This window comes from Pseudorasbora parva, chromosome 7 (assembly GCF_024679245.1).
Source record: "Pseudorasbora parva isolate DD20220531a chromosome 7, ASM2467924v1, whole genome shotgun sequence".
Lineage (NCBI taxonomy): Eukaryota > Metazoa > Chordata > Actinopteri > Cypriniformes > Gobionidae > Pseudorasbora > Pseudorasbora parva.
Genome location: NC_090178.1, coordinates 13,080,770 through 13,106,032, shown reverse-complemented (window position 1 = coordinate 13,106,032; position 25,263 = coordinate 13,080,770). Strand labels below are relative to the sequence as shown.

The window sequence follows — 25,263 nt, the reverse complement described above, 5'->3', positions numbered from 1 at the left end:
TTTATAAATACCAGATGAAAGTTTGGAATTTCTCATAGACCAGAGGGAATGAGCATGCGGTATCATATCAGGACAAGCCCAGCATTTCCTGTTGAAGCCAGCTAGTGGCATGCATCACAGAAAAGCATGTGTAATGAGCAGAAAAATTTCAGCTAAGAATTTCTCAATAGGCCAACCATGACGCTTCCACCCAGGTCATAACCTCTGAAGATGTCTGGAAGACTTCCAACATCATGATGAAATCAAACCCACAGTATTCCTCACAAGTGTGCATTACAGGTTAGTTTCCAAAATGATTAAAAGGCTTTCCAAACAGGAGGTGAACAACAATGGAACAGACTCCCTTAGGACACCCACGATTTAGGCTATAAATAGTGTTTCACTTTGTTTTCATTTACTTTAGTGGACTACTTTAGCCAATAACTCCAGTAAGGCCTTGCTATCAACAGTGTGTTTCTGCTGTTTTTGCAATGAAGCATAAAAGTCCTCTTCTTCAGAAATGTAGGCCTACACTTCAGAAACTTGGCATGACAAAGTAGTTCATACCAGGTTAGCAAGGGTGGGGGATCCAGTGAAGCGAAATGCATGAAACGTCCATTACTGACAGAGGTAGAAAACATAACTGCACTCGTAATTTAGCCTACTGCGTTAGTCCAATAAAATTAAATGTACTAATATTACAAATAACTTTACCCAAGACTCCTCGTAGCCTTCTGCTGGAATTAAGTATCATATTTTTAATTTATTCATTTTTGTACCGTTTCCTTCATTGTAATGCATTTTTCTTGATGGCCGCTAGAGGCCGGTCCTCCTCCATGACTCAAACATCACCCGTGAAAGGAAGTGCAAGCTTCACTTGCAGATCATGCTGAGCTGACTGACTGTTTTGTATTTTCTGCTCTGATCTCGATAGGGAATCTGTGAAATGTATTCAAACTTGGTTAAAGCTAGGTAGGCTGCTACTACTACTCATAAAGCAAAATCGAATAATCGAGTCAAATTTAATAAACAGAAATTAAATGAAGTTTATTTTTATACAAATAAAAAGATTGAAACATTTAAAGTAACAGTCATTAGCACTTGTAATTAAAGGCACAATATGTAAGATTTAAAATATCCAAAAACCACTAGAACAGTGTTATATATTTTGTTGTCTTGTGTAGCTAGCTACTTATATTATCCCAAATGTTTCCAAGAATGTTCACATCCGGGAAATGAGCAATTTTTACCAGGACACGGACCATGTCTGTGCATAGCCTATTAAAGACATCATGCACGTTACCCTCGATTTCCAGCTTTATTTTGTAGAAACCATGGAAACACCAAATATGTTTTACTATATTAATATTATGTTTTTTATTAGACGGGTAAGCAACTGTTTGGATACGTTCATCGACAGAAAACTATCATTATTATATAGCTTAACTAGTCGTCTGCGGCATAATAAAAGCTCCGCTGCTCTCGAGTCGTGTGTCGCACTTGTCTCTCATTAGCAATCGCTCCAGCGGCCTCGTTCCGCTCCAACTGCTTTCAGCCCTACCCTGCTTCATACTACAGTAACGTTAATCAATTTTTAATACATCAGCTCATCCATAAACATGATTTCTACCTGAGTCCCATCAGCTTCTTTTCCATAGGCTGTACAGGTGAACACAACAACTCCCAAGATTCCGCAAAATCAAGGCGTCATCAAGTTACGCCTTTGTTTTGAATTAGTGACCTCTTGCTGCGAAATTTACATATTGTGCCTTTAAATATTACATATGTAATGATTATAATTTAGATTTTTAGTGGTTTATGTATTGCATTGTTTATTTTGTCAAAATACATATTTACATTTGAATGGCTAACATGCAGTTTCATGTTGACTTTGAGGCACCGCATTTGTTGCTGTCCTCTGGCTTATTTTTATGGATCTTGCCCCAGCTCTCATGCAAGCGCATCTCTCCACTCAGATAGCCTTGGTAAATGCGCCGGGTCAGCAGTTCAAAAGCTTCTGCCACGTTATGACCTGTTTTGGCCGAAGCCTCGATGTACGGCGCTCCCAATTCACTTGCAAACTCTTCCACCTCGTATTGATTCACCTCCCGCTCTTTTCTGTCACACTTGTGTCCGACGAGCATAAAGAGCACAGTGTGCGGCTGCACAATATTGCACACCTCCATGTGCCATTGCCTAATGTAAGTGAAAGCCTAAATTTAAGATGATCTATTTGGATTACACAGCTTTTTAAAGGTGCACTATGTAAAAAAAAAAACAGTAAAATATTTGAAAAACACTTGGCCAGTGTTATACATTTTTACATTACACATTTTGTTCAATTGAGTACTTACAGTATTCCAAATGTTTTCAACTATTTGTAAACCTTGAGAAAATTATTTTAACCAAGGACATGTGAGGGAGTCGCCAGTCAATTATGTCATATCTGCGTAACCATTGGTTTTATTCCGCAGAAACGCTTTACTCTTAGCAGTGTGAACAAGTGTCACAGTAGCCGCTGAGCAAACGCACAGAGTAGCGTCACAACATCATTTTAAACAAATGTATCTAATATGATAAACAAGCTGCGTTACCTCGTACTCATAACCGGAAAAGCAGAAATTGCGCCGGCGACTGTGTCCCATCATAATAAAAGTCCCGCTGCTTACGAGCCGTGTGTTGCATTCATTTAATTAACAATTGCTCCAGTGGCCTTGCTCAGCTCCTCAACACTCGGCCCTGCTCTGCTTCATACCACAGTAACATTAATAACCGCATCCATGAACATGATTTCTGCCCGGACAGAGTTTACAGAGTTTGATGGTAACAGTATTGACAACTTTTTATAGTTCATGGTGTAAGATCTTTTTAGATTTAAAATATTTTCTTAGAGACAGCACACATACCTTTCAGTTATTTAGATCTTATCACTAAGGGAAAGTGACATAATTTCCTGTATCTTAAATAGTTGTGGGTTATAATTCTACAAATTTAAATGAAAAGTGTGGGACAGTAACATAATTGACACATGATTTATGGACACACATTTTGTTTAAGGTTAATTATTTTATTTATTTATATTTTTAATGTTGTAGAATTAGAAAAAATACTATTAGGGTATTTTCTAAATAACTAATTAAATACAATATAATACAATTTAAATAAAAAAAATAATATATTTTTTAAATTACACAATAATACACACAAAAATGGTGGGTTAAAAACAACCCAAGTTGGGTTGAAAAAAATGGACAAACCCAGCAATTGGGTTGCTTTAAGCAAACATTTAACCCAACCGCTGGGTTAAAATAACTCAATTGCTGTGTTTGTCTATTTTCAACACAACTTGGGTTGTTTTTAACCCAGCATTTTTTAGGGTGCATATCAAGCCTGCAGTCTCCCTCTCATTTACTGAAGCTTTCGCGCCTCGATCGCCCCCCGGTGGCCGGTCCCAGTATAGCCGCCCCTCTGTGTTTTCTAATGGACGCGAGGCAAACTAAATAATAAAATTACACTTTAACATGTTTTCCCCAAAGTTAGTTTATGTCACTGAAGGCAGTTATCATCACGATGATTTCATTTCAGGTGTTCGTTTTTAAAAATAAGTTAAGTTTGAGTTAGTTATTTGATGCTATAAAAACGGGGGGTGTGACGTCATGATTGACAGCTGAGACTGACGGCTTCTCTGAGTGAAGTTGTCACTGAGGCACTAACGGACTTTTTTTTCGAAATTTTTGGGAGCAGATTAGAGCTTTAGCTTTAATTTCTACATTTCCATAACTGTTTATTTCACACCAACATAATTAATTGTTCTGCATCTGCGAGAGTGTGGGCGGGCTTTTGATATCGCAGCTGTACTTCCCTATAGACAGTAAAAGAAATGGACCGAGCGTTCCCATTGACGTCAACGGCGAAAGAATGAAGTCAACCTAGGGGCACTCACTTCCTGATGGCTGAGCGAACTGCGCAGGCTCAGACTGAGCTTGAGGACGTAGATGTGACGTGAGCCTCCTGTCTGACAGCTGTGAGTCTTCTAGTAGATGTGGAAAGCGAAAGCTGAATCACGTTGTTTAAATATTTTCTCCCGTTGCTTTTGGCTCACTATGGGCTTCTCCCCATTCTTCCCCCTTGACTTTATCAGACCAGTCTCCAGGACATGTCTCCACGTCCCCCCGACTGTCTCATAGACAGTAAAAGATTGCCTGCGAGCGTCTCCCCAGGTCTATACGGTAATTTCTCAACTGTGCGACAGGGTCGCGTTGGTTATGACGCAATCGTTAGCCTATTTTTACAAAAACAGCTTCTGCGGGGCGATAGTGTAAGATACAAGGTAATGGAGCCTTTTATACATTGTCGTGTTTCTTTAGAAATAACCAATAGACAAATGGAGTCTTTAAACGTCTCAGATGTAAAGTTATTCACTGTCAAAGTGACTCAAAAATGAATGGGAGTCAATGGGATGCTAACAGCAGGTGATGGCTTGGTTAGCAATGGCAGCCCCTAGGGGTGGAACGCTTTCCGAGCGCTAGATTACCCCCTTGGTACTTCCTGCTCTACTTCCTGCGCTCTACTGCGCAACTCCGGTCCCGAAATCGCTACTGCGCAGACTCGGTCCCAAGATGTCAGCGCCGTGCACCCCCGCCTGAAAGCTTCGAATATGGCAAGCGGAAACGGATGATGTCGAGTCGTCCATATTTTTTTACGGTCTATGGTGCATATACACTTAAAAAATACACTAATTCAGACAACAATAAATCATGATTTTCAGCTCTATAAGATTTTTTTTTTTTTTTACAGAAAATATGACATTGTAAATGGCCTGTAACATCTTGTGATCCATGACAATGAGTAAAAAAAATTATATTAAATATTAAAAATAAAATAACATTTGAAAAACTATGACTTAGGGTACTAGGGGCCCTATCATATACCTGGCGCAATGCAATGCCAGGCACGACAAACATTTTTTTTTTGTTAGTTTCAGCCTGGCATAGTTATCAAGTCCAGCGCCACATTGTTTAATTGTTTAATTTAGTTTGCTCATCTTTTCACCCATGGGCATGCTGGTCTGAAAATGAGGTGTGTTCAGATGTATTGTTGTTGTGTTGCTATTTTGAGGCAACTAAAAACGATTGCACCATTAAAAAAACCTGCTATAAAGTCAATTGCGCAGTATTTTTTGTGTTATTTAAAGGGTGCGTTAGTAATATGTGCCTATAGGCGGGTCCACAATGCTTGCGCGTACACTTAGCTTGCATTAAATATTAAAAAAAAGAGGATTTAAGAAGTCTTTCCGCTTTTAAATTCCGCCATGTAAATAGTAAATCCGCCATGGTGCAAGAGCAACTGGCTTTTAAAGGGAATGGAAGATGAGACTTTGATTGGTTTATTGCACATTACACCTAAAACACACCCATGACCCATTAAGAGAATAGGTACAACCCTTTTGGACCATCCGACTTTACTCAGATTGTTAAACTGGGCCCACAAATGTACCTGCAATTATAGAATCACCCATATGTGATGGACATCGGCTATAGTAGCTCTAAGGATACATCTCATATTAAAAAACAGCTCATGGTTTGTTTATCCATCTTTAGTACATCTGGTGTGTATTTTATGCATACCTGATATTGTATTTGTGTATGTATATGTGTGTGTATACAGCTCTGGAAAAAATGAAGAGACCCCTTAACCTAGAGAAATCCATGTTAAGTGGTCTCTTAATTTTTTTTCAGAGCTGTATGTATATATGTGTATGTATGTATATGGATATATACATAATATTTTTTTATTGTATTTTATAAATGTGTGAGCATACTATTATATAGGTGTATATTATTTTGCCAATGTAACTATTATCTATCAATCCTAAACTGAACAAAATAAAAGCAATAAAATAAAAAATAACATTAAAAAAAGCACATAAAGACCACAACCGGAAGCAATGCAACATGTTTTACAGAATGAACTGCTGTTTTACCATACTTTTCTTTAAAATATGAAAACAATCAATTTACATTAGCAATCCTCCCACGGTCCCACCTCAATCTCTCTTTTAGTATATCAAGGGACAATTTGATTTTTGTTAGTTGAATTCATATTGCTTTGCAGAGAAGGAACCTCAAAGGTGCAGATGCTGTGAATTCTCACCGCTTACCAAAAACGGTTCATGACCGGCTGTATCCCAAATCTGTAGATTCACTTTCACCCCAGGCTCCACCTCTAGGACGTGATCACAGCAGTTCATTCCAATGGTCACATCTGTACTCTCTGGCAGCATACATGACTTGCCCACACTGTCATCGCCTACCATGATCATTTTAAAATGGTACCGACAATCAGTGAGATTCATGGCAGCTGACTGACTGACTTCCACTTTTTAACAGTAGAGGAAGGATGTTACTGCTCCAGAATTCTTGAAGGTTTGATCAGAGAACCTAATAAATCATAAATGGTATTCAGAGAACTATGTTTAAATTTTGATCATAGGCAGAGCAGTCCAAAGTCCAGTCGGAAACTGATCAGACCTGTACCTGTTTGTTTATTAATAGAAAGATTTTCCTATGTGAATGTTGTAGAGGTTTGGCGAGCCTTGATTTGCTTCTTCGCTTTTATCTGTTCCTGTTATAGTCTTACAGATTCCTGTGATGGCAGCTGGGGTTTATTTGAGAACAGGAAGTTTAGTCATTACTCCAGTGTTATATGATCCTTCAGAAGTCATGTTATTTCACAATGCATTAACTAATGATAACAAATACAACTTTTGATTTAAAAAAAATGTATTAGCAAATGTTGAAATTAATATAAATGAAGATGCTGTAGAAGTATTATTTGTTCTTGGTTAATGTTAACTAATGTTAACAAACTAAACTTTATTGTAAAGTGATAAACATGTTTAATTTTCTGTTCTGATTGTGATAGGAAAATCTGAAGTTAACTTGAATGAAGTTAAATGTTGTATGTTGCCCTTATATTGTATATCCCTTCTTAATTGAATTTAAACAAATTAGTATATGAAGTTGCAAATATTGTCATTATTTTGTGCTAAAAGTGTTTAGAGAGCATGCAGATGTAGTGTATTCTCACTGCTTACCAAATTCTTATACAATTCTTGACTGGCTGTATGCCCAGGCCTCACTTCTAGGACTTGCCACCTATCATGATCATTTTAAAACGGTACAGACACTCTAGAATCCACAGTTTCTGACCAGATAAACTGAGAACCCATTAAGTTATAATTGATGTTCAGATTTCAGGTGTAGGTAAAGTTACATGTCAAGAGTTTTACATTTCAGGATCTGCACCTGTTTGTTTTTGAACAGTTTTCCTGCTTGAATGTTGTAAGGGTTGGAGTTTCTATTGTTGATTCGCTTTGTGTAATAAGTTCATAATAAGTTGTCCAACAGGTTCATGTGTGTGTGTTTGGTATATATGTGTGTGTGTGTGTGTGTGTGTGTGTGTGTGTGTGTGTGTGTGTGTGTGTGTGTGTGTGTGTGTGTGTCTGTGTTTATATATGTAATAGGTGGGGTTTATATGAGCATGTATTTCTCAAACATCTAATCTAAAAGTTCGTTTACACTGTGTGTGTGCATTTATGTGTATATGTTGGTGTGTGTGTGATATATATATATATATATATATATATATATATATATATATATATATATATATATATATATATATATATATATATATATATATATATATATATATATATATATATAGCCTTTTAATGCGCTTTTAAATTAATTTTATAGTACACAAAACACAAGGTATATCAACACTTCAAATTTGTGGTCAAATTTGGCATGAGAAATGTTTATTTTACAACTATAAAAAAAGTAAAACTAAAATATTTTTGAATACTTCAGTGGTTTGAAATCACACAGACAAAGACCTCTTGGACTATATTCTGATTAGTTATAGATAAAACGCCTACATTTACATTAAATAAAATACACATAGGTTAAGTGGTCATCTGAAGAGTACAGCTTTCCATATAAAAGCACTTCTCCCATATCCTACACCCAAATAGTATTTTCTTGTTATATGCTGATCCCTGATGCTATTTGACACAGCATAAATCCTTGTATAATTCATTAGGTTACGTTATAACGGCACAAATGTCACAAATTGTCTTCAGTAGGACATTCCATGGCTCAAAGTGGCTCGTGGTACGTATGCAATAGTGGTTCTACGGTCTGGGGCTCAAAGTAGATCACGCTAGCCTTATGCTGGCTAGTTCCATGTGAGACTGGAGTACAGTACCCGTTTGAGATCACTCTGTGTGCGGGGCAGTCATATTGTTGTTGGCTCAGCTCTGCTCTTGCCCCCTGTGCAGATCGACACACAGGTAGATTCTTTCGGCTGTCCAGTGTAGAGTCTGTGGGTATTTCGCCGAAGGGTGTAGCATATTCTGGTTCGGGTGGTAGGGGATCGGCGTATTCCGGAAGTTGTCCGGGGGTGTCATAGTGGTTGAGGCTGAAGGGGACGGTGTAGCCCTCCTCCATTGGGGGTCTGAATGTGAGTCCCATCATCTGCCCACCTGCTCCTACGTCAGGCTCCGCGTAGTCTGGAAACAACAGAGAAATGTTATAGAATTATGCGAATGCTAAATAAACCCGTAGATATTCCTCATCACATTTAAATGTCCTAATGATGCGCTCAAGTTATCATGCACTGTAAACCCAAATAAGTTGGCAAAAATAAAAATAAGGCCTCAAATTTAAGTAAATTAAAGGTCCCATGGCATGAAATATTTATTTTATGAGGTTTTTCAACATTAATATGAGTTCCCGTAGCCTGAATGTTGTCCCTAAGTCGCTAGAAATTGACGCCTCTTGAAACAGAGCATTCTAAACAGAGGGCTAATATCACTATCAGTATAGAAAAAACGCCTTTTAATTCTAAATTATGACATTTTTTTTTAATGTAAAAACCAAACTAACAATATAAGTACACCCCAAGACGCATTATAAAACAATAAAACAACCCATGCCATGGGACCTTTAAGTTAGCAGACCTTGAAGCAAACTGGAGAAAAAAACTTATTTTGTAATTTACATTTTAATTGCTCTGAACTTGAAATATTTGAGTAAGCTAATTCATACATTTAACTTAAAAATATCATGTAATCTCAAATTTGTAATAGTGGAAACTTGGTTAGCATTAACTAGCTAATTAAAATAATGTCACCTTGCTAACTGTTTACACAGTGCTTTGGCATTAGCATAGCACTTTTGATGAATGAGGACAGCAGTCTAATACATTTAAAATATATCTGTTCTCAAACTAAGCTGATGCTACTAGGGATGGGTACCGAAACCCGGTATTAAACGGGCCCCGGGGCTGAATTTTGAAAGACCGTTGTATCGATAAGCTCGGCCGTTATCGGTTCTGCTGTCGGTACTTTTGAAAATAAACGTGACGAGAGAGAGAGAGAGAGAGAGAGAGAGAGAGAGAGAGAGAGAGAGAGAGAGAGAGAGAGAGAGAGAGAGAGAGAGCGCAAAACGACAGCCGTAGGACAGACGGAGGACAGAACTAAACATTCAAACATAGCTTGGTTACACTTTACACTAGATTGTGATAATGTGATTTTATTTTAGATTTTGGCTTCTTTGGCAAAGATTTTGGCTTTAGATTTTGGCAAAGAATATAATTTTAATATTTATGTCTAGCTTAATTCCCTTTGCAGCAGTAGCCTATATACGCTGTTATTTCTCCCTATAACTCACACAGAATCAGCACGATCGGTGATTGTTGTAAAATACAGTCTAGCTACTGCTGGTAAATTGTGTGATGCGTTTAATAATAAAAAGAGCGATTAAAAGCACAAAAATGTCCGCAAGAGATTGTTCCCAAGTCGGCGCGCGCTCTGAAACTGCCGCTACGAGACGACCAAATCACACTTTCGGTTTCACACTCGCGTCTAAACGATCAAATGTACACAAACATCTATGTCAAAATGACCGACTTGGAGAGTCTCTTAAACACAGTTTGTGTCTAAAATGGACGTTGTTATTATGGATAGTTGAGAGAAAATGTAGTGCATCTGCCTATTATCAGTCGCCTATAGATCTGCACATCTGTCTTAAAGAGGCAGCAGTGTAAATAAACATGCTGATGATTTTTTGCGAATTAAACAACCAAATGCAAAGAGAAAATCCCTCACAGCTCTTGATTGAATAACTTCAGCTTTAATTAATTTATCCTATCTATGATAAACTATGCAGTGTTATTTTACATTTGATTACTAGAATTCTTCCTGTAATTAAAGCACTGTGTAGGCCTATATAATGTGTATCTTTGTTAATTGTGTGTGTGTGTGGGGTGTATATATATATATATATATATATAATATATTTTATAGTAAATCTCAAAAAGTACCGATAAGAATACCGTTAAAGTACCGGACCGATAAGCAGTATCGTTAAGAGTAGTAATACCGTTAAAACCTTAACGATACCCATCCCTAGATGCTACACTCTTTACCAATATGTCAACCCTACAAAAAACAACAACAACAACAACAACAACATACCAGAAACTTGTCCGAGCTAGCATAACAAAACATTAGAAATAGAAGTCCCAGCCAGGTTTCGGTTCAATTTAAGTTAGTCTAAATTAAAAGAAAAAAGTTCATAACACTCAAAACAATGAAACAATTCAGATCACTTAAAATGTGTCAGTTAAGATTGAACTAATTAGTTTCAGTAGGCTCTACTCGAACCAACTAATTATTTTGAGCGTTAGGGTTTACAGTTTGGGAAATTGGTATTTACAAATTATGACGTCAGGTGCTTTCAAATCACTTTGGTCAGAGCATGATCTGACCTCCCTTTTTACATAAAAATGTAATGAAATGCTTTATTCATTAAAAGTATATGAATACTTTCTAAGTGTATTTGATGTCAAATGTTTAATTCAAGTAAATAAACTTGAATTAAATAGTTTACATCAAGTATACTTGGAAAATGTTCATATAATTTTAATGAATAAAGCATTTCATTACTATTTCTTTTTTTTCTTTTTTCTTTTACACAGGATCAGAGTAAATTGTTATATTCTGATTGTTTTCATTTGAAACATTTTAGCAATTTTTAAGTATTTTTTAAATTAAATTTTATTTTAAAATGCCCAATTCAGAAAATTACATTAACATAATATAATAGCATAGTATTAAATATTTTCTAAAAAGTCATTTTAAACTTTATTTGTTTAAAAAAGTAAACAAATGCTCCATTAGAGGACAAACATTGCATGAATGAAATATAACAAATAACATAACATTTTGATATGTAATCCTGTTGATATTAAAAAGCATTTACTTAATATTATTTGCAAAATATTTTTATTTGATATAAAAAATATTATTTTAAAATAAATAAATGGAAATAATTAGTGGTTTAGTTTAAAAAATGTCAAACTCAAGCATATGTGATGTTTTAGATAGGTGTCAAATTTTTTTAAAGTCTTTAAACACCCCGCCTCAATTATTAACTAATCAGATTCATGGTATAGTGAATAAACCCTCTCTAGATTGACCTTCATGCCCAGGGCTGGCTTTTCCCTTGGCCAACTCATGTTTTTTATCCCGCCTGTGTACATTCACATTAGACACTACTGGTATCTGATGTGTTTACATTAATCCCTGCCCAAAATGATCGATTTGCTTTGCAACGTTGTTGAAACTTGGGTTTTGAATGGTCATACTAAAATTATATAATTCATGTTGGATAAGTTAAAAGTTGTCATGGATGTTTGTAGCTCAAAATCGGACTGAACGGATATAGCATTATTAAGTTCCCACATGATCCCAGTGCCCACCCACTGCAACTGTGTCCAACAGTAGTTTAGGCCGTGAGAGGGGCCCCATGGTTTCCCTCTTTCCTTCTCAGTCCTTCACTCACTCAGCAGGAATGCTAAGAGGGCGAAACTGTTTTAATTGAAGCGACTTTAGAAAGGACTCTGATTGTCTTGGCCACTGACCCTCTGTCCTGCTCGTCCCAGAACCCCTTACTGGAGGGTCTGTTGGCCAGTGGGTGGTGAGGAGGGTGTTCTTCTGACTTGAATGCCCCTAATTTGGGCTCCAATTAAAGAAGTCTTTCAGGGAAGCACTGCCGACGAAAGAAAGACATGTTTATGCTGCCACTGAGCAACTGTTGGAGGAATGAGCTCAGAATGAAAGCTATTTGCCTGTCATGCCTCTTCTGAGTTCCACTGGCAGCTCAGCTGAGCAAAAGCACACAGAGTGGGGCAAGCGAACAAAGGGGTCAGAATGACTACTTGGCTTTCTCTCTGTTTCCATCCTGCTGTTTGAGCCACATTAACCCTCATGCTCACTGCTATATATTACTGCGATGTTTGAGGGCTGTTGATCTCAGATTCTGAGAACTGTTGTACCCAGCGGCGTCCTCTCGACAAACACTGCCTTGTCTGATTTGCCGTTTGAAACATTTCTTTATGAATTTCGGTATTCATTGCGATGCTGGCTCTGTGGTCTTACCATTGAGGGGAGGATTCGGGAGAGCATCGTGGATGTTCCGAACCAGAGGGTAAGATGCAAGCTCTGGGTTTGTGCATGGAAGCTTCTTCCCGTGGAAACCCTGACAGCCTTAAGCAGAGACAAAGGAAGTCAGTCAAGAAATATAACAAAAACACATGGGGGAAATATAAAAACACAGTAGAGAATACAAAGCAACAGGTTACCTTGGTCTACACAGCATTTCTTTATTTGTGCATTTCTTTTTCTGAAATAAAAAAAACACCTGTAAATGTCATGAAACATGTCAAGAATATGTCTGGGCCATATTTCACCCCAAAAAAGAAATGATACAGATGTTTCTTAATGTTTCTAAATTATAATGATAATTATTATCATATATATAATTATTAAACAAAAAAAATGTTGTGCATATTTTATGTTTTAGATGTGAAAACAAAATTCCAGGGACCCACTTTATATTAGGTGACCTTAACTACTATGTACTAACATTTTAATTACTCATTTAATACTATGCACTTATTGTCTACATACATGTTTTTTCATTGTACTTACATTTGAAAAATACCTGCATGTAATTACGTCTGAAATTAATTTCTGTAGTTACATTTTTAATTACACAGTTGGCACTTCCCTTACACCAACCCTACCCTTAAACTGACCCATATGATCACACCTGTCCCTAACTCTACCCGTATCCCACCTCAATATCAGCAAAAGTGTTTTGCCACACAATTTGAACACAGTAAGTACATTGTACTTATTTTTTGATGTAAGTACGTACTTAAGGCCACCTAATATAAACTGGGGTCAAATACAGTTCAGAGTTTTTTAGACCCCTCAACTCAACCAATTAACCTCAATGCCAATCATATTATTTATGGTATTGTTAATAAAACCTTCCTTAAAGTTAAGCTATTTTTAGGACCATTCAAATGTGTTGCATTATTGTAGCATTATTTTTAGACCCAGTAAATTTTTTTTTTTTTTTAAAGACAATATTTATTTATTTATTAAAGTATTTGTACATCATGGTAATATCTGCTGTACAACATTTAATTTTGTATTTAAAATATAATAGTATAAATAATATAATAATTAATATAATATAACATTTTCTATGATTTTCTAAAAATAATAATAATAATAATAGTTTAAAAAAAATCCTTATGGTGACATGCCTACATTTTTCATTGATGTAAATTATAGAAAGATATATTATTTTTTAATATACTATTTGATATAAGGAAACATTACCTTTTCCACCACATCAGCCCAGCTAAGAGGCAACCCACACACAGAGCGGCTCCCAAAACCATGCCTGCCACTAATATCACTGCTTGGCTGGGGCCTGTAGGAATAATATTAAATCTATATTACAAATCTACTACAAGTTTCTCATGATCAAATTGTATATATTGGATATCATGGTCTATTGCGATCATATTAGCAGATTGACTAACAAATTCACCTCACCTGAGTTTCTTGTGATGACAGGACTCTCAGTGGGCAGAGTTTGTAGAGGCACAGTCTCTGTGACAACTTCCTTCCTAGTATTCAATTCTGATTCAAATAAATTCAAAGAATTCAGCACGGGTATGAAAGACAGAGAATTATTTAATTCTTAAAAGATTTACCACAGCGTGCTTAGACTTTGACCAATACAATGGTCTTTTATTGTCAATATGTGCTATTAAAATGTTTAAACTGAAGTTTATGTGGCATGTGGGAACTTAAAAGAGATTCTGGGGCAGGCCCTCACCATCTCCATAGGAACGCGGTCTGGGGGGGGCAGAAGGGCAGCCCATCACTTGAAGCTGCGCAGAGGCCCTGATATGCCACTTCTGGGGTTTCAGAAGAAGGTAGCGTGCTACTACTGGAGGAATCAGACTGTTGAGTACCGTCACATGACCATCAGAATGAGCTTCAAACACCTTACCGCAGAGAAAAAAAAAAATGAACATAAAGGGTTATTTATATTAAAAATAAAGCCAAAGCAGGAATTATACCTAGTAATGTATATAAAAGAGGAACTGTTAGAGTCTATTCACAAAAAATGTGTTCCTGTGTCTTCTTTTGCTGTTTATTAACAAGATTTTCTATGTGGATATTTTAACCCCGAGACCAGTGTTGGGGAAAGTTACTTTGAAAAATAATGCATTACAGTATTGCATTACTCCCTTTAAAAGTAACTAATTACGTTACTTAGTTACTTTTTAAGAAAAGTAATGGTTTACATAACTTTTGCGTTACTTTTTTTCACCTGGGCTGGGCTTGTTTTTTTATATAACAAAAAGTTATATTTTTGAGCAAATGTAAAAACACTTTTACACAGGGCCGTTTCTAGCCTTTCTGGCACCCTAGGCGAGATTCATATGTTGCACCCCCCCCCCCCCCCCTTTTTTTTTTAAAACTACAACTTAAATATGACTTCCTTATTTCATGGGCATATTGTACATGCATTAATCAAATAATGTAGCTAGGTTTATTATCACTGAGACCACAGATGTTCGGGGGCATGCTCCCCCGAGAAAATTTTGATTTCTATGATCTACATGTGTATTTTAAGATGTTCTGAAGGCCAAAAAATTAGATAACAATAGCTTGAAAACCATGTCACTCGGCGCCGCTGCGGATTGAAGAACACAGTGACACAAAGACTAAAAGACAGGACGAAGCCGTAGCCGAAGCCTCGCGCCAGTTTCATATGTTTTAAAGGTTAATCACATATTTTTATAGGGGGGGGCTGATGCATAAGTTCATAAAAAGGGCCTAGTAAGGCCCATGGTTATGACAGTATTAGCCTACTTGATCAATTTACACTAAACAGTTATCTCTGATGTAAAAAAAATATATATTCAAATGAACTGCTATAATGTTCTGCACCTGAAATGAGCATGGCGTGTGGTCCGTCCAGTACTAATATTCAGTGTAATGTTTTGCTCAACGTTATGATAGAGCGACCAGCTTAGTAGAGAACAAGTAACCAATAAGTAGGCTAACATACCTGTATATTTCGCATTCTTTTTTTATATTTCCTCTTTTTTCTTTTTACGATACTGAGCCCCTGATGGCTTTGACCTTTTCATGATGATGAAACTACAGCACGCTGTAACGAGTAGAAATATAGTGTGGCCCCTTTAAGAGTTGCGTGTGCTCTCTGCAAACGAAGTCTGCATTTTGTGTATGTGCGCACTGAGTCTTGAGCTCCCATGTGTGGTGATTATTTTCTGTTTTCTTTTGCTAACAGTCAGTTATTTTGTTTTATTAAGTAATGCTGTGGACGGAAAGGGAGTTTGTGATGAGTTCAGCGGGGAATAAAGTGCGATCTGTTTTATGTTAATCGCCTCCGTGTTTGCATCCACTCCAGTTACATTAAGTGAGTTATCCGCATTTTTCACTCGGACACAAGCGTTACAACGCCACGGATGACGTCGTTCCCTGCCGCCCTCTACATGATCTCATTTCATTACAGCAGCGCCACTATCACCATGGCGACTTCACTCCAATAATCGCAAATAATCATAATGCCTTGAAATAGCAAAAGTACAAAATATTAATAATAAAATATATATGAAATAACTAAAAATCTTGTTGGGGCGGGGGCTCATTGGCGCCCCCCAGCTGTTGGCGCCCTAGGCGACCGCCTAGTTTGCCTATGCCTAGAAACGGCACTGCTTTTACACCAAAAGTAGATAATAAGCCTCAAGTAACACTTCACCAATAAAAACTAAAAAATCTGACTCCCTAAAGGTCAGCAGCAAGAACATTGGTCAATTAAGTGAGATGAGTGCATAACAATATTTGATTTTTTAACATATTTAACTATTGGAGGTTTGCATAGTATTCTGATTTTGCACTCCACCGATTTTATTAATTTTAAGGTATACTGAATATTTTTTTTGTGCAAACAAGATTTAGTAAATGCCAGCTCACATGTTTACACACAACGACTCCACACTTACGATTTATCGCAGCATTGGGACAAGAGAGTGGTCACTCAATAAATGGGAAAATAAAGTAACTTGCATTACTTATTTGCAAAAGTAACTCAGATATTTTGTTGTAAATTTTAAAAGTAATGCATTAATTTACTAGCCTGACAAGCCAGACCCACATCAAGATGTTTGGCCTGGAAACTCACCATAGACAGGGCTCAATCTGAGGGGCGGGATAAACGGTTGTCTTTCAAACTCCCTCTGCACGAAATAGGATATCGCTACAACCAACCAGAGCAACGAAGGTGAAACAGAGCTTGTTGAAAGATGAAACTTTCACTGTATCCGGTCGGCTCAGAACACATCTTCCCTTCTTAAGAATGACTTCAGTGCCGTTCTTTGATCTTTTCTCAGAGAAAAGCTTAACTCCAAGTCTTCTAGAGTCGCGGTCAAAGCTGATTCGAAAAACCACCGTTCGCCAGTTTCTGTGTTTACTAGATGAACGCAAACGCAACTCGGCCGTCATTATGTTAAGCCCCGCCCACCGACTCTATACACGATGTGATTGGCCCGACCAGAGTTTGGCGATTACAGCTCAGAAGTGTATTGAAAGTTGCTTGACGACACTCACGGCAGATTAGATTTGCTGCCGCTGGGGTGCGTCTAGATTTCTAGGCTATTACTTTACTAGTTACTTGAAAAAGTAATCTGATTACGTAACTCAAGTTACTTGTAATGAATTATCCCCAACACTGCCCGCGACTGTTTGACACTTAAACTGGTTTACTGATGATTTACTGTTTTACAGACTGTAAAACATTTTTAACAAGATTACTGGAGCACTGTTTACTACTACAGAAATTCACGTTTAATTCAACGTTACTTGAAGGGTCTTTTGTAATTGTGAAATTTACTAGGGAATTCTAAGTGAAAATACTTTTTTTTGTGTGTGCAGCATTATGTACCTTCTCTTTGCTCGATGACGCTTTGTAGACTTTCCAGTTTTTGCGGTCTTTGCTAAACATGAGAGAGTAAGATTCAATGTAGTAATGTGCCGTGCCCTTTGTTATGATGCCTGAAAGCAGATGAAAACATTTTTCTTTTTGTGCTTCTGGGACATTCACTTTTGCTCTAATATTACAGCAGATGTTTGCACGAAGATTAGAGGTTGACCTCTGACCTGTGACGCTGCTCCTGTTCCACAGCTCAAGCTCCATCCACGGTTGCTGGTCCCCAGAGCTCGCAGCCCACTGTGAGCCGCCGTGTCCCGGAGACCAGGAGACCTTCTGACCCAGTCTGTTCACCTCCTCCCACACTGAAGAAGTGTTATAGGCCACCACCGTTAGCTCTCTGTCACACTCTGGACACACATGGAAAGGGAGCAGAACTTGTTCAGACAAGTAAAGATTACACTTTCTCATTCCTCAGGTATACATTGTAATTGTTAGTCTTCAGTTGTTAGTGTTTATCATCTAGTAATGTATAATTACAAATATGAACTAACAGCACTAACAGCATGTTTAAGGTGTAAGTATCATGTGGCACTGTGTATTAGATAAACTGTAATTTATTCCTGAACACACACACACACACACACACACACACACACACACACACACACACACAGACTTATTTGTGGAATTAGGATCCAATTCAACCAATAACTCTCTATTTTAAAATGAAATTTAAAAAATTGACATTTGAGAATAAAGTAGTAAATGTTAGATTTTTCTGCCCCTTTGATGGTTCTGAGCATAATCATGTCATGGCTTATAATGTATAAAAAGAAAACTATACAATATTGCAATCATAAATATTTAGTGTTGTTTTATGATTACAGTGCAGCCAGAATAATGTATACAGGGAGTGCAGAATTATTAGGCAAGTTGTATTTTTGAGGATTCATTTTATTATTGAACAACAACCATGTTCTCAATGAACACAAACTCATTAATATCAAAGCTGAATATTTTTGGAAGTTTTAGTTTTTAGTTTTAGCTATTTTAGGGGGATATCTGTGTGTGCAGGTGACTATTACTGTGCATAATTATTAGGCAACTTAACAAAAAACAAATTTATACCCATTTCAATGATTTATTTTTACCAGTGAAACCAATATAACATCTCAACATTCACAAATATACATTTCTGACATTCAAAAACCAAACAAAAACAAATCAGTGACCAATATAGCCACCTTTCTTTGCAAGGACACTCAAAAGCCTGCCATCCATGGATTCTGTCAGTGTTTTGATCTGTTCACCATCAACATTGCGTGCAGCAGCAACCACAGCCTCCCAGACAATGTTCAGAGAGGTGTACTGTTTTCCCTCCTTGTAAATCGCACATTTGATGATGGACCACAGGTTCTCAATGGGGTTCAGATCAGGTGAACAAGGAGGCCATATCATTAGATTTTCTTCTTTTATACCCTTTCTTGCCAGCCATGCTGTGGAGTACTTGGATGCGTGTGATGGAGCCTTGTCCTGCATGAAAATCATGTTTTTCTTGAAGACTTCTTCCTGTACCACTGCTTGAAGAAGGTGTCTTTCAGAAACTGGCAGTAGGACTGGGAGTTGAGCTTGACTCCATCCTCAACCCGAAAAGGCCCCACAAGCTCATCTTTGATACCAGCCCAAACCAGTACTCCACCTCCACCTTGCTGGCGTCTGAGTCGGACTGGAGCTCTCTGCCCTTTACCAATCCAGCCACGGGCCCATCCATCATGCCCATCAAGACTCACTCTCATTTCATCAGTCCATAAAACCTTAGAAAATCAGTCTTGAGATATTTCTTGGCCCAGTCTTGACGTTTTAGCTTGTGTGTCTTGTTCAGTGGTGGTCGACTTTCTGCCTTCCTTACATTGGCCATGTCTCTGAGTATTGCACACCTTGTGCTTTTGGGCACTCCAGTGATGTTGCAGCTCTGAAATATGGCCAAACTGGTGGCAAGTGGCATCTTGGCAGCTGCACGCTTGACTTTTCTCAGTTCACGGGCAGTTATTTGCGCCTTGGTTTTTCCACACGCTTCTTGCAACCCTGTTGACTATTTTGAATGAAACGCTTGATTGTTTGATGATCACGCTTCAGAAGCTTGGCTATTTTAAGACTGCTGCATCCCTCTGCAATATATCTCACTATTTTTGACTTTTCTGAGCCTGTCAAGTCCTTCTTTTGACCCATTTTGCCAAAGGAAAGGAAGTTGCCTAATAATTATGCACACCTGATATAGGGTGTTGATGTCATTAGACCACACCCCTTCTCATTACAGAGATGCACATCACCTAATATGCTTAATTGGTAGTAGGCTTTCCAGCCTATACAGCTTGGAGTAAGACAACATGCATAACGAGGATGATGTGGTCAAAATACTCATTTGCCTAATAATTCTGCACTCCCTGTATTTTAAAATTATATGTACTTTGCAGTTAAATAAATATTATCACAAATACATGAATGCAGAGCAAAGACAAAATTCATTAAGTATTAAAAAAAAAACAACAACATTTGCTATGAATTCAAATAATATATGTTTAAAAATTATATCTAACATACAGGGAAATAACAATTTTTACCTCTGCGGAAGACGAGCCGTTTATCTGACAAGGAACCACTGTGAAAAAAAATGTGTAAAATTTCATTGTAAAATTTAAAAACATTACACTTACGCAAATCATATCTTTAGCCTAATTTTTTTTACTTTTTTAAAAAATTTGGATCATCTCATAGGGGCCACCATGATGAAATCAAATGACCTGCTGAATAATACTCAGTATATCTTAGTGGTTATTGGAGGAACACATTTCTAAGGGTACGTCGTTAACGTGACAACGATATACAAAAAAGAAGAAACTTTTTCACTGTTCAAACGGATTCACAAAACCAATTAAAAATGTTGTATTATGCAATGCCATAGTTTGGTGAATACCCATGCGCAGCGCATAAAATCCCTGAGTTTTTGTAGTTTAGAGAATAACAGTATAGTTTGTTTTAAAAGTTAAAAGTTTGCATTTTCAGGCCCTCAAAACACAGCTGTAATGTAAATGAATAGCCAAAAAGCATTGTTTTTAGTTGAAAATGTTATTGTGTAAACAACCCCGAAAGTCGCGTGCATACTACAATTTATAATAGTCCTTTACGATTATTGCTTGTCAGACTGTACAAATATGATCCTCGCTAGATCTCAGTTTAATGTCAGTTGTGATTAATGTCAGACTGTACGACAGTCAAGACACGTTAAAAACAGATGCACACAAGAAAACTCGTCCGGAGTTGTACATCATTACACACTGGATTGAAATAATGGCAAATCATGGCTTGGCTCATGCTGTTCGACACCTGTAAGGCCTTTGTTCATCTTCGGAACACAAATGAAGATATTTTTGTTGAAATCCGATGGCTCAGAAAGGCCTCCATTGGCCACAATGTCATTTCTTCTCTCAAGACCCATAAAAGGCACTAAAGACATCGTTACAAAGCCCATCTATCTACAGTTGCTCTACAATAATTTTAAGAAGCGACGAGAATTAGTTTTAGTGCACAAAAAAAAACTAAACTTGTATAGTGATGGGCCGATTTCAAAACAAAGATTCGAACCATTATGAATCAGTGTATCGGATCAGCGGTTCGGATCGCCAAAGTCACATGATTTCATCAGTTTGGTAGCCTTACAAGCCAGACCCACATCAAGATGTTTGGTCTGGAAACTCACCTTTGACAGGGCTCAATCCGAGGGGCGGGATAAACGGTTGTCTTTCAAACTCTCTCTGCACGCGATAGGATAGCGCTACAACCAACCAGAGCAACAAAGATGAAGCAGAGCTTGTTGACAGATTAAACTTTCGCCCTATTCGGTCGGCAAAACTCCGAACAAATCTTCCCTTTTTAAGAATGACTTCAGTGGCGTTCTTTGTTCTTTTCTCAGAGAAAAGCTTAACTCCAAGTCTTCCAGAGTCGCAGTCAAAGCTGATTCGAAAAACCACCGTTCGCCAGTTTACTAGTAGCCCGCAAGCGCAACTCAGCGGTCATTATGTTAAGCCCTGTCCACCGACTCTATACACGATGTGATTGGCCCGACCAGAGTTTGGCTTTTACATTTCAGAAGTTTATTTCGAGTTGCTAGACGACACTTATGGCAGATTAGATTTGCTGCGTCTAGATTTCTAGGCTAGAACGGAGGTCTTACGGGTGTCGAACGACATTAGGGTTAGTAATTAATGACAGAACTTTCATTTTTGGGTGAACTAACCCATAAAGTCAGTAAATTAAAACCTTTGCTTTTGCGTGATGCCACATCCACACGACAAGGTGTAAGTATAACTTGCACATCATTCAATACTCACGTTTTCGACAGTACTCCATTAGCGAAGTTCGACTCATACAAGGTAATGCCCCTCTGTAAAGACACGTTGATCATGCCCCCCAAACTGTCTGAAATGACCCCTGCATGGATTGCAGCTTTGCATAATACAGAGGTCTAGAAAACAGGAACACACACATATATCAGAATATTACATCATTCAAAATGAGCACTCCTCTTATCAAAAGACTGTTGTGAGCTTTTAAAAATACAATCCACATATGGTAGTAAATTCAAATGCTATGACTAATAATCACTCTATTGCACACAGATGAAAATCCCCGCTTACATCACGGTAGCCTTGTCCATGCCAGCCCCATATTTCGCCTGCAACACCTTTGCAGCCTGCAGGACAGAATGCACTGGAACACAAGTGAGTCCAGGATTCAGATAATAAACATTAAAATGTAACCTACAAGAAAGAGTGGGACTATTCAGAGTGATAAAGTTATTTTGCTTTAATGTCAGGTCATTGTTGAGGATTTCTTCTTACCTAATCTGCTGAGAGGAGGAATGTGTTCCTCGATGCAGACATGAAATGAGCTCTATGGGATCGAAATAGCATTGACAGTTACAATTCAGAACGTGCTCATATACACTGGCTTTGTGTTGTCTACGTTTCCCAAGCTGACTTGACAAAATGTTGTCTTATGAAACTGATGTATCAGTGTTTACTCTCGGGAAGACACCAGTATTTGATGCATAGCGCAGTCAAGTTGTCTTAGGGTATACATCAACAACAGAAAATGAAGGATGATACCAACCAGTTCTGTTAACTCTGGAGCAAAGTGTGAACTTTTGACAAACATTTACTTCAAGGGATATTTTTCTGGAAAGTTACATCTTTCAATTTCAAATTCACTCAATTTTTGGCTAATGTTGAATATATTAATGTATAATTGAAATCATTCTTAAAGCTGTGCGTTTTAAAAAAACATAAAATTAAGCACATTAGACATAAAAAACTAAGCACATTAGACACAAAAAAAGTGTCTAAATGCAGTATTAGTCTAAAATTTAGACACTTGGCTGACTGAATGTATGTTTGTCAGGATTTTAATACATTTAAAAGCTTAAATGTTTAAAATTACTATTGTAGATAAATATACTATGACTAGGGATGGGTATCGTTAAGGTTTTAACGGTATTACTACTCTTAACGATACTGCTTATCGGTCCGGTACTTTAACGGTATTCTTATCGGTACTTTTTGAGATTTACTATAAAATATATTATATATATATATATATATATATATACACCCCCCACACACACACAATTAACAAAGATACACATTATATAGGCCTACACAGTGCTTTAATTACAGGAAGAATTCTAGTAATCAAATGTAAAATAACACTGCATAGTTTATCATAGATAGGATAAATTAATTAAAGCTGAAGTTATTCAATCAAGAGCTGTGAGGGATTTTCTCTTTGCATTTGGTTGTTTAATTCGCAAAAAATCATCAGCATGTTTATTTACACTGCTGCCTCTTTAAGACAGATGTGCAGATCTATAGGCGACTGATAATAGGCAGATGCACTACATTTTCTCTCAACTATCCATAATAACAACGTCCATTTTAGACACAAACTGTGTTTAAGAGACTCTCCAAGTCGGTCATTTTGACATAGATGTTTGTGTACATTTGATCGTTTAGACGCGAGTGTGAAACCGAAAGTGTGATTTGGTCGTCTCGTAGCGGCAGTTTCAGAGCGCGCGCCGACTTGGGAACAATCTCTTGCGGACATTTTTGTGCTTTTAATCGCTCTTTTTATTATTAAACGCATCACACAATTTACCAGCAGTAGCTAGACTGTATTTTACAACAATCACCGATCGTGCTGATTCTGTGTGAGTTATAGGGAGAAATAACAGCGTATATAGGCTACTGCTGCAAAGGGAATTAAGCTAGACATAAATATTAAAATTATATTCTTTGCCAAAATCTAAAGCCAAAATCTTTGCCAAAGAAGCCAAAATCTAAAATAAAATCACATTATCACAATCTAGTGTAAAGTGTAACCAAGCTATGTTTGAATGTTTAGTTCTGTCCTCCGTCTGTCCTACGGCTGTCGTTTTGCGCTCTCTCTCTCTCTCTCTCTCTCTCTCTCTCTCTCTCTCTCTCTCTCTCTCTCTCTCTCTCTCGTCACGTTTATTTTCAAAAGTACCGACAGCAGAACCGATAACGGCCGAGCTTATCGATACAACGGTCTTTCAAAATTCAGCCCCGGGGCCCGTTTAATACCGGGTTTCGGTACCCATCCCTAACTATGACATTTAAAAGTTTGGGCTCAGTAATATTTTTTTTCACATGGTTTAAAAAAGTTCAAATAAATGCTATCCTTTTGAACTTCCTATTCACGGTTCTGAAATGAATATTAGGCACACTGCTGAAATCACGTGACATTGGCGATCCGAATTATGAATCAATAGGCTGATTCATAACCGTTTTAATCTTTATTTGAGGTTTGAAAACAAACGCGGAAGAGTTTTTGTTATTTTTGGACCAAAATGTATTTTTGATGCTTCAAGAGATTCTAATTAACTAACTGATGTCACATATGGACTACATTGATGATGTTTTTATTAGCTTTCTGGACAGTATAGTGTGCATACACTTAGATACGCTCTCGGACTAAATATAAAATATCTTAAACTGTGTTCTGAAGATGAATGGAGGTATTACGAGTGTGGAACGATATTAGGGTGAGTCATTAATGACATCAATTTCATTTTTGGGTGAACTAACCGTTTAATGTACAGGTTTCCAGACTAAGTTGCAAGGCGAAATCAAATCGCCGGCAGATTAGGCTGGGTTTACCCAGTCTAGCTTTGACCACCTTTGTCAGATGGATGCCTAAAAACTTAAGAGGGGGGGGGGGGGGGGGGAACACTCAGTTTCAGTCAATCTCATGTCAATCTTGAGTACCTATAGAGTAGTACGGCCCATACAAGGACCTTCCGCTCTATCGACGTCAAGCCGACCTATACTCGAAAAAACTCTCCGAAACTTGTGAGAAAACGGAAGGAGTATTTTTGAAACAGAAATACTCCATCAAACGTCCAACATTAGTTTTTGAAACTTTGTCTATGTTTAGGATGGGAATCCAAGTCTTTAACAGTGTAAAAAGCTCAGTATGCATGAAACAGCATTTCACCCCCCCCTTTAAAGATATTGACAATTTCCACTGGAGAGTTACAAATATAGATGGGTCTATGTGTGGGTTTGTTCCTTCTGAAATATATAATGACCTCCTTCGTTTTCCCCACATTGAGGGACAGATTGTTCCTGCGGCACCACATGGTCAAATTACTCACCTCATCCCTATTGGATTTCCTGTAGCTCAACTAGTAGAGTGTGGCACTAGCAACGCCAAGGTCATGGGTTCGATTCCCAGGGAAAGCAAGAATTGACAATAATGTAAAATGTGTACCTTGAATGCAATGTACGTCGCTTTGGATAAAAGCGTGTGCCAA

General features: G+C 37.5%; 2 protein-coding genes across 14 annotated transcripts in view; one reads left to right on the top strand and one right to left on the bottom strand.

The window, feature by feature from the left end:
- Positions 1–55: 55 nt before the first annotated feature.
- ptprub (protein tyrosine phosphatase receptor type Ub) overlaps positions 56–25,263 on the top strand; it is a 390,953-nt gene continuing 365,745 nt past the window's right edge. For 11 of the 13 annotated variants that reach the window (XM_067448179.1, XM_067448178.1, XM_067448177.1 and 8 more), the window contains exons 1-3: positions 56–279; positions 17,628–17,822; positions 22,052–22,153. In XM_067448179.1, coding sequence (XP_067304280.1) covers positions 234–279; positions 17,628–17,822; positions 22,052–22,153 — 343 coding nt within the window. In that variant the 5' untranslated portion in view covers positions 56–233. Of the gene's footprint in view, positions 280–17,627; positions 17,851–22,051; positions 22,154–25,263 lie in introns of those variants that run through there. The other 2 variants (XM_067448180.1, XM_067448184.1) reach the window with 2 other exon arrangements.
- On the bottom strand, positions 1,860–6,489 carry LOC137083476 (ras-related protein Rab-39A). The gene is made up of 2 exons (XM_067449428.1): positions 6,140–6,489; positions 1,860–2,192 (listed from the first exon to the last, which is right to left on the bottom strand). The coding sequence occupies exons 1-2, from the start codon at positions 6,332–6,334 to the stop codon at positions 1,860–1,862; spliced, it is 528 nt and encodes a 175-aa protein (XP_067305529.1). The 5' UTR covers positions 6,335–6,489.